Source organism: Neophocaena asiaeorientalis, unplaced genomic scaffold, assembly GCF_003031525.2.
Source record: "Neophocaena asiaeorientalis asiaeorientalis breed wild unplaced genomic scaffold, Neophocaena_asiaeorientalis_V1.1 scaffold629, whole genome shotgun sequence".
Lineage (NCBI taxonomy): Eukaryota > Metazoa > Chordata > Mammalia > Artiodactyla > Phocoenidae > Neophocaena > Neophocaena asiaeorientalis.
Window position 1 is genome coordinate 3,625,350 of NW_020175468.1, and position 9,771 is coordinate 3,635,120.

The following is a 9,771-nucleotide window of genomic DNA, read 5'->3' on the forward strand; positions in this document are numbered from 1 at the left end:
TACTCCCCCCAAACCCTCTTCCCCTCAGCCCAAGAGGAAGCGGAAGGAAGAAGGCCACCACACAGCCGCTCCCCCACCTGGAGCTGTCTCAGACCCCTCCTCTTCAGCTTTCTGGGTTCTTGGGAGGCTGGGCCCACTCTTCAAGGAGGCAGGGGCTGGCTGGTCACCTCCTGGAGGAGGAGGAGGCCCAGTCAAGCCCCTTCCCCTCCAAGTATCCCCCCACCCAAGACAGAAGGCCCTTGGGGAGTGAGAAGGGGGTTCAAGGACACACGTGGGGAGGGTCATTGGAGAAAGTGAACTCTTTATTGGAGAGGACACTCTGAATAGCTCGCAGTAGGGCAGGATCTGGGGGTGGGCATTCCAGAGGCAGGCATGGCCCATCCTTCCTAGCCACCAGGGCGGTGGGACACACGGGGTCCTGGGGCTGAGCCTGAGGGTCCCCCATGTACCCCTCAAGCACACACACAAGCAGCCAGCTTCACGCATTTCCGAAAGGCCAGGCCTCACCCGGAGAGAGGGCGTCAGCCGGATGGGCGGTCCGGGGAGAATTCAGCTCCATCTCTTCACCCCAGTCGGACACAGGCTGGTGGCCCCCGGTGGGCGAGAAGGGGCTGGAAGGCGTGGCAGGGGCCTGGGGGAGTGGCAGGGGCTCCTCCGGCCTGGCGGGCTCTTCGTCGCCACGTTCCCCGCTGGGGCTCCCGCTCGGGCTCCCGCTGGGGCTCCCACTGGGCTCAGGCTCGTGGGGCCGGTGGTCCCGGGCTGGTTCTTCTCCCTCCTCATCAGCCTCTTCTTCTTCCTCGACCTCCTCCTCCTCCTCCTCCGCATCCTCACTCATGTCTTCCCACTCCTCGGCCTCCCCGTCGTCACCCTCGCCCTCCCGGCCCTCGCCCTCCTCACCCTCGTCCTCGTCCTCGGGAGGCTGATGGGCAGGGGCCGGGCTCTCGGGCGGCTGTGAGAAACACAAGGCAGGTCGGGGAGAGGGTGTGGGCCCTGGGCATTCTCACACCACCTGCCAGAGATGACACGCCACCCTACCTGCATGGGCGCCTCCTCAGGGGTAGAGGGCTGTGTGGGCTCAGGGGCTGCAGACACTGCCTCCTGCGTCTCCCAGCGGTCATCGTGGTCACTGGAGGGAACAGAGGAATGGGGTGAAGCCCAGGTGGAAAGAGGAAGGGCTCCCCACCCCCAGCGCCACCCCCCAGAGACAGAGCTGCAACATTCAGCTGGGTGGGGGGAGCTGGCACGCTGGAGCACCCAGGAGGAGGAAATGGTGGGCGTGCCCGTCAGGGATGGACAGGTGGAGGAGGGCCAAGTGGCAGAAGAGGACCCGGATGGGAGGGGAGGAGAGGACAGATGAGGGCAAAGTGGACAGCCAGGCCCCAACACCCCCAAAACCAAGTTCCTGACCCACAGGGAGACGAGTGCCCGAGGCAGGCAGGGCCAAGACAGGACAGAAAGACACACCCTCCCACACACAAGCCAGAGAATGGCCAGGGGTAGAGCCACACAGCCCCGCTGGGGTTGTGCACGTGCAAGGGGAAGGGGTGCCCCCACCTGTAGGCACGGGGGGCTGCCTTGGCCTGAGGTCGGCCGCTCTTCCTCTTTCTACGGCTGACCTCAGTTTTGTGCTGGGACAGGAATTCCCTGAAAGTGGGGGGCTTGGGAGGCCGGGCCCAGGCCTGGTCATCTGCAACAAAACCCAGGGGAAGTTGGGGGTGGAGGGCATGGCACAAACCACGCCCACCCCTCCCCTGGCCCCGGCCCAGCCAGCTGCCTCACCCCAGCCAAGGACTCCCACTCACCGTAGCGGTGGGATGGTTCCAGGGCCACGGCTGGGCCATCCTTGAACCTGGGGAAAGAGAAAGGGGGTGAGCAGGCAGCTGGGGGCACAGGGAGAACAGGAGGGTGGGAAGAGATTAGGGGGAGAGATGGGGGCCAGGGTCAGAAATCAAGATCATAGACGGCAAGGTGGTCAGCCAGAAGCGGGCAGAGGTGAGGAATGTCACTGACTAAAACGAGGACAGGACCAGGTGAAAGACAAGGGGCAAATTTGACATCATAGTGACAAATACAGAAGAAAAAAATTCAGTATTTGAAAGCCTGCCCGCCCGTGAACAAAAATTTGGAAAGTACATGATCCCCAGCTCCCTGTCCGGCCTCATTTCCTATCACTCTTTCTCACCTCCCCAGCTAAGCAAGTTCTCCTACCACATGGAGCTCCTGCCTCAGGGCCTTTGCTCTTCCTCAGATCTCTCAGCGACTCACTCCCTAACCTCCTTCAGCCCTCAGTCTGGAGGCTTTCCTAAACTTCCTAATCACATATTATTACATATATTATCTAAGTCCAGAACAGCAGCCTCCAACCCTCTCCATACTCTGCTTCATTATTCTTCAGCATCTGACATGAGCTCTATTCATTGCCCATCTTTCCCACTGGACTCTAAGTTCCATGAAGACAGAAGCATTTTCCTCACAGCTATATCCCCATCACCTAGAACCTTCCAAGACACACAGGAGGGACTCAATAAACGTTTGCTCATGAAATCATTGCACATGTGCAGTAGTGAGACTTGCTGCCGGCTGCTTTGAGGACGTAAGAGGAAAACAATTACTTTCTCAGTGTTAACCCTGAGAACATCTCCCCCAAAGCCCCACCTGTCTACACCTTAGAAAGATCAGCTACAGTATCTGTGCAAAACATTTCTCACGCTGGCACAGGCTTAGCTCACAATCCAAAAATAAATGCTCTGACCGCCAGGCACACAGACAAGATCCTCTTTCTTCAGCCAGCGCCACGGCAGAGGATACAGGATGATGTAAAAACTACAGCTGTTGACCGTAAGACTGCCGTTGGGCAGCTCTTCCAGAACCTCTCTGTCTTCGCTATGGAAGTCAGGGCTCCTGTGGATGATGGCTTTGCTTTAAGTTTGACTAACGGGATGTTTCCTGGGACCCGAAAGGGCACAGAGTCAGACCTGAGGATAATAATGCCACCGAGATAAGGAGTTTGGGTTGGTGGGGAACAGGTTAGAGGGATGAAGAGAGGATGCAGAGCTGTAATCACTATAAGTAACTCTTCATGCCCTCCCTGTGTGAGAATTCACATCTGTGCCCTTGGCCATGTAGCCACTGCAGTACCACCCACTAGAGTGGGCAGAGTTTAAGTTCCTGCCACAGCAATGCAGGGTCTGCTGGCTAACAGAATAGGGAAGTGTGTCCACTCTCCCTCCTGCACATCTGCCAGTGCCATGGCCAGCACGTCCCCAGGGAGCCCGAAGGGAAGGCACACCCAGGTAGACCCACAGCTTCAAGTCCAGCCTGGATCAGCCCAACCCAGGAGACCTGTGAACACGTGAGAAAGAAATGCTTTCATGTGTCCCTGAGATTTGGTGGTGGTTACGCAGCATCACCTAGCAACTGCTAACTGATACACAGGGTGAGAAACCAGAGACAGGCAAAGGAGTCAGAAGTCAGGGCCGAGGTCGAGAAGCCAAACAGAACAGGCAGGGCAGAGACTCACATGCCATCAGTCTTCTCAGCATCCCATTCCCTCCGCCACTGGCCGGTGGGCTTGCGGTGCCGCTGCAGCCGCTCCTGGTCGATCTTCTCCCGCTCCTGCTTCCAGCGCAGGTACTCGGACCGCTCCCGGCCCGTCATGGAGAGCGTCATGTCCCCAGCGCCACCCAGGCCGGCCCGGCGGCCCTGCCCCCGGCAGACAGGCAGTCAGGACCCAGCTACAACCCTCCCCCGCCACACCCCCTCCCCCAGGCCCTCTAAGCTGGGGGGAGGGGGTAGAGCCACGGGCTCCAGGTAACACGTGGAGAAGATCAAAGCCACATCTGCCCATGTGGCACCTTCTCAGAGAGGCCATCCCAGGTCTCTGTCTCTTAGTAGCATCCCTCTCTCCTCTGTCCCCTGACCTGGCTGGGCTGGAGTTTTCTTCTCTACATTTGCCATTACCTGACATCTTATTACATGGTCACTGATTTAGTCCCAGCACCCAAAACAGTGCCTGGCCCCGGCAGGGGCCCAGTAAATATCACTAACGTTAGTAATGAGAAAACATCGCCAAAACACACAGAAAGCTTCGGAAGGAAAGCAGTGTGGTGCTGGCTCAAGAACCGACAATCACTGGGCGGGGTGGGGGGGCGGGGCGAAGCCTGAGTGCAGGGCTGCGGCCTCTCCCTACTGTGTCTCCTGCGCCGCATCCGGCCCTCCACACACACCCCACCCCTGAACCCAGAGACTGGCTGCCGGAAGGAATGTCGTGGCCCCGGGAGCCCCGGCTGCCGGCACGCACCTGCCGCTCCTGCTCGAGGCCGCAACGCACCCGCTCGAAGTCGGGGCCCCCCCAGTTGCGCCCGTGCCGGCGGCTGCCTTCCCGACGGTCCCGCTCAGGCTCCTCCAGGGGCCCGCTGCGTCGCCGGGGGTCGTCCAGGAAGTTCCGCACTGGGTTGGGCTCCAGCACACCTTCCTGCGGGTACACGGAGGTGGGGGGTGTTGGCGGGCTCCCGGGGGCGGGCGGCTCCGCCCCACCGCCAGGGGGCGCCCGAGGCACTGACCCGCTGGTTGCGCTCGTACTCTGCAATCTTCTCCATCTCTTCATTCATCTTCTCGATGTTCTGCTTGCGCCGCTCCTCCCACTCCTTGGTGGGGGAGGGAGGGGACAAAGAGAGACACAGGGCGTCAGAAAGAACCACTCAACCCGAGCGTCGGTCACCTTCTGAGGCTCTCTTCTTAGGCCTGCGTGCATGGCAGCCCCTGGCTGGCAGCTGGGCATTGGCTCTCAGTGTGTCCCCCGTCAACCGATAAAGGGGCTCAACGTACCTCGACTGTTTGTGCAAATACAGCGTGTGCTGACCGCCTGCTTTCCGTTTGGGTCTGGAATTTGTGCATGTACTAGGCAGAGGGCACCTACATGACCAGCCCCGGATAAAAAGCCTGGGCACTAGGTCCCTAATGAGTCCCCAGTCGATGACCTCTGACACGTATTGTCAATGCTGGAAGAATGAAGTGCAGCCCATGTGGCTCCACTGGGCGAGGACTCTTGGAAGCTGGCACCTGGTATCCTCCAGATTTCAGCCCATGGGCCCTTCTTTCCCTTTGCTGATTTTATTTTGTATTCTTTCCCTGTAATAAATCTTAGCTGTGAATCTTTCTAGCAAAACTCTGAACCTGGGAGAGGGGTGGGAACCCCAGCACACTATGGCTGGCACGGTAACAATGCCACAGTAATAACTCGGCACATGGCCAGGTGACCCCCACAATCCATTCTCCTCTCCTTCCAAGGTAACAGAATTTTAGATGAGCACGTGGCATTTCCAGGACTCAGCATACAAGAGAGAAATGAACCATTTGACTGAAGCCATGGCGTTTTGGGGTCTTTCAGTTACAACAGCTTAGCACCTACAAGTAATAACCATCCTTAAGTAACACTCACTGAGCACTTACTCTGAGAGTTTCAATGTCTGATGTCACACGATGCTTACAATAACCTTTAAACCTGATTTTCATTCCCGTTTAAGAGTGAGAACCAGGAAGTTCTCAGAGGGGAAGTGAGCTGCCCAAGGACAGGGAACTAACAGAAGAAGGCTGACCCCTCAGCCACCACGCCAGACAGCCTCCCATTCTGCTAACCTGTGTGGTGGGGCACTGGGAGCAGTTACAGTAAGAACATCACTGTTTCCCACCAACAAATCCGGGGAGTGACAGAGAGCACGTGCGTAAGCACACATGCAAGAGAAAGCGTGCGCGTGTGTGCTACTGGACAGAGCCCACCAGACGGCACCAGAAAGAGAAAAAAGAGACGGGCAAGGAAAGGCAGGTGGGCAAGCACACAGCAGACAGAGAGCGAAACAGGAGAGATAGAAAGAGACAGGGAGAGTACCTACAAGCACTGGCCTGGAGGAGGGAAGGAGGGAGGGAGGGAGGGAGGGAGGGAAGAGATGAAAAAGAGCTGAAGAGAGGGGCCGAAAAAGAAGCAGACAAAGATAGATGAAGGAGACAATCAGTTTGAGAGCAGGAACAGAAACAGGACAACGTGGAGCCTCGCCAGAGGACTCCAGCCCCTGCTCGGCTCCCACCTTGGATTTGCGGTCGGCAGTTGAGGCATCTCCAGTTCCAGAGAGATGAGGGGACCCCCTGGCCCGACCCCTCCGGCCGCGGCCCCCAGCTCCTCCTCGAGGCTGCTCCCCGGGACTGTCTTCCCAGCTGCGGGATGCCCGGCCCATGCCTGCCCGGCCTCCATGCTGAGGGGGGATCCGGCCTCCCTTGCTGGCCCCTGGGGGCCGAGGGGTCCCAGGAGACCTCCGGGAGGGACCCAGGTTCTTCTCCTGGAAAGGGGGGAGGGGGGGAAAGTACAGTCACTGGGGCAGGGAGACGGGGACATCCCAGGCCCAGAGGGCAGCTGCCAGGATCAAGGCTCCCACAGGTCTGGGGCAGCTGGGAAGGCCTTTAGTTCTCAATCGCCCCCGCCCTGTACTCACGAGTCCCCACCCCGGCGTGGAGCTCACCATTTCCATTGTCACATTCTCCTTTTCCACTGAGCGGCCCTTCCGGGGAGCTGTCACCGCTACTCCCTCGAGTTCAGCTTTTTTACGGTCCTCCTCAATCTCCTAGGAGCAAACAACAGAGATAGGGAGTGTCAGGGGTCCTCTGTACCAGCTGGATTCCCACAGCCCCCTGAACTTCTCCCAAGTCTGTCCCAGCCCAGACCTCTCTCTGGAGCTCTAGGCAAGAAAGCTGGTCACTTCAGCATCTTCCCTCAAACTCCACCAGGCTGTTCCCCTGCTCAGAACCCTCCTGTGTGCCCATCTCTGAGTCAGAGCCAAAGGCCTCCCCACAGCCGACAGGGCGCTACAGAGTCTGGTCTCGTTACCACCATGAACTCACCTCCGGCTCTCTCCCCTCACTCTGACTTCCTCACTGTTCCTGGAACCTACGAGGCTCAAACCTGCCTCAGGGCCTTTTTCACCCGCTGTTCCCTCCCACGGGAACACTCTTCCCCCAGAGATCCTCCAGTCCCTCACCGCCTTCAGGTCTCCGCTCAAAAGTCCTCTTCTCAGGAAGGCCTTCCCTGACCCATCACTACCCCGCGTTATGTGTATTTTGCTAATCGTCTGCCTGTTTTGTTCACTGATGTATACCCCGAGCCTAGAACACTGCCTGGCACACGACAGAGGCTCAGTATGGTTTTGTTTTTGTTTTAAATGAACGAACGCATGAAGAATGAATAAGTGAAACCCACTCCTCATCCCATCTCAGGGACAGCCCCACCACCTACTCTGTCACCTGTGACAGGGACCTGGGCCTCGTCCTGGACCCTCTCTCCTCTCTAACTCCACCACGGCCCGTCAGTCACTGAGTCCCTCCCGAAAGCCCTGTCCCAGGCCGGGCACCTCTTCTCCACATCCCCCACTGGAGTCCCTGCCCCAGCTTCCTCCTTGTCTCCAGTATCCCCTCCTTCCACCCACCACCACACAGAAGCCAGAGGAGTCTTCCTAAAAAGGCATTCTGACCTGGCCCCACTCCCCCTCAGAGCCCTCCAGGGCTCCGCAGTGTCCTTAGGAAAAAGTCCAAACTCTTAGCCTGCTTGTGTTCTGGGCCCTGTATGGCCTGGCCCCAGCTGATCACTCCAGGTCAATATCCCCCAACTGACCCTCCCACTTTAAGCTCCAAGTTTTTGCACAAACTGTTCCCTCTGTGCGAAACGTGTTATGCTTTCCTTTTCGACTAATGGTCTACTCACCTTTTAGGTCTCAGAATCCCCTCCTCCAGGAAGCCCCCTTAGTATCCCCCCGCCTGGGTGAAGAGCCCCCTCTGGGCTCCCACAGAACCCTGAACTCCTCCATCCCAGCCTTGCCCACTCTGTCATCACTGACTGAAGCCACAGCTGGATCCCTACTGGCCTGTGAGGCCCGGGGACCAGGGCCATCTCCATCACTGCTGCTTCCCCAGCACCACTCAGCAGTGGGCCTGGTGCAGTGAAGACACTGGAGAATACTTGTGAACAAATGAATGAATGAATGATGGAATGAAAGAAGGGATCCCAGGCTAAGGCCTTTGGCTTTTATCCCGAGAGTGATGAAAAGTCATGAAAAGGTTTTAAGGAAGGGAGAGGTGAGGGAAACTCACTGCGGGGAGGAGAGGGGATGGGGTCTCCCAGGGCGGGGCTAGGGCACCTGGTAGCGCCGGATGAGGGCCTCATTCTTCCGCCGAAGAGCCTCGATCCTCTTATCTAGCTCAGCATCCTTCTCCTCCTTCGATTTCAGATCCAGTGTGGCCGACTGAGAGGGGTAGACAGTTCAGAGACAGTGAGGAAAACCTACACCCACCCCAGTGCCATTCAATCTGGTGTCTGAGAGTCAGGAACCTGGGTCCCCTCCTCCCAAGGCCCCTGCCCCAAAGCTCAGATCCCAGAGACCCCACTTTCCTTCTCACCATTCCGCTGGCAGGATGGGACCAGGGTCCCAGCAAACCTTCCCTGCAGAATCTGGACACAGCACTCGGGGTTCCTGAGGTCAGAGGGAACAGAAGGACTAAGGCCAATGACTCTACCCAATCTGTCTCCTCCTCTCCCATGACGGGGGCTCCTCTAACGCACACACTGCACGCGCGCACACAAACACCTGCACTCCAAGGTAATGTTAGCCCTCACTCCCACACCTTCTTCTTGAAGTGCTAGTCCGCCCCTTACCTGGAAATGTTTAGACTCAGTCCTCTCCGAAACGTTTTGGACCCACCCATTTCCCATAAAAACAATGTAATCACACCCACCTTGGAAAAGTTCTGGTCCCGCCCCACCACTTAGGAAAACATCCCATACTGCTCCCTTCAAAACGAAAATTCTAGGTCAGTCTCCACACCTCTGTGCTGGGAGTTTAAACCTGGGCCTCCATCCCAGGAGAGCTTTAGGTAGAGCCTCTGCCCCAACCTGCACAAGAAAGTTCTAGGCCCAACTCCCTGTGCCCATTCCAGTGCCGCCCACATCCCCGTTAGCAGTCTACATATGCCTCTTTCCCAGGAGTTTCACAAACGTCTTATAACCCCACAGTCAATACAGTTCGAACCCCACTCCTATTTGCTGCCCCTACACTCAGGAATGTTCTAGCTCCACCCGCAGCATCCTAAGAAAGGTGCCGCTGCCTCCCCACACTCCCACAAAGATTCCGCCAACAGGCCCGGTACCCACTGGAGAGACTTCCTGGGTCTGGCTTGACGTCCCAGGGGAAACTGTACCCGCCCTAGCGCGGACAAAACTTCTCCGCCCGCCCGCGGCTTTCTAGGTAAAAGCTTCAGTCTCCACCCGGTAGAGAACGCCACAGGCCCGCCCCGGCCCAGGGCAAACTTTCCGGCCCCGCCTTTCCCGCCAAACCTATGGCCCCGCCCACATGCTCGCGTCATTAATCCCCCCACCCCCGGCTTCCGACTTTCCCAGCCAATCCTCTGGCCCCGCCCTCTAGATCCCCAGGCAACAGCCTAAACCCGCCCCCTCCTTCTCGCGTTATTACACCGGCCCCGCCCCCGGCTCGCCAGCCACACCCTGGCCCCGCCTCCAATTCGCCCTTCCAACCTTCTGGTCACGCCCCTGGCTCCGCCCCCGCCTAGTCGAGTCAAAATCTGACCCCGCCCCCCGGCACCCCTAGGTTCTGGATCAACGGCTAGCTTCTTCACCACACTCTGGCCGCGCCTCGGGCTCCCGCAAAACTTTCTGGCTCCACCCCCAGCATTCTCTGCCAGCACTCTGGCCCCGTCCCCAGCTCCCCGGCATCT

The 9,771-nt window shown here is 58.3% G+C and overlaps 1 protein-coding gene across 5 annotated transcripts in view; it reads right to left on the minus strand.

Moving 5' to 3' along the window:
• Positions 1-9,360, minus strand: part of CCDC9 (coiled-coil domain containing 9) — an 11,048-nt gene extending 1,688 nt beyond the window's left edge. Inside the window, exons 1-13 of one of the 5 annotated variants that reach the window (XM_024768699.1) lie at positions 9,191-9,360; positions 8,440-8,513; positions 8,181-8,285; positions 6,513-6,614; positions 6,084-6,332; positions 4,563-4,646; positions 4,301-4,474; positions 3,521-3,702; positions 1,803-1,849; positions 1,555-1,687; positions 1,036-1,126; positions 508-949; positions 78-170 (exon numbers count right to left, since the gene is read on the minus strand). In XM_024768699.1, the coding sequence (XP_024624467.1) occupies positions 78-170; positions 508-949; positions 1,036-1,126; positions 1,555-1,687; positions 1,803-1,849; positions 3,521-3,702; positions 4,301-4,474; positions 4,563-4,646; positions 6,084-6,332; positions 6,513-6,614; positions 8,181-8,285; positions 8,440-8,442 (1,705 nt within the window). In that variant the 5' untranslated portion in view covers positions 8,443-8,513; positions 9,191-9,360. Of the gene's footprint in view, positions 1-77; positions 171-284; positions 950-1,035; positions 1,127-1,554; positions 1,688-1,802; positions 1,850-3,520; positions 3,703-4,300; positions 4,475-4,562; positions 4,647-6,083; positions 6,333-6,512; positions 6,615-8,180; positions 8,286-8,439; positions 8,674-8,775; positions 8,827-9,190 lie in introns of those variants that run through there. The other 4 variants (XM_024768702.1, XM_024768700.1, XM_024768698.1 and 1 more) reach the window with 4 other exon arrangements.
• Positions 9,361-9,771: the final 411 nt, after the last annotated feature.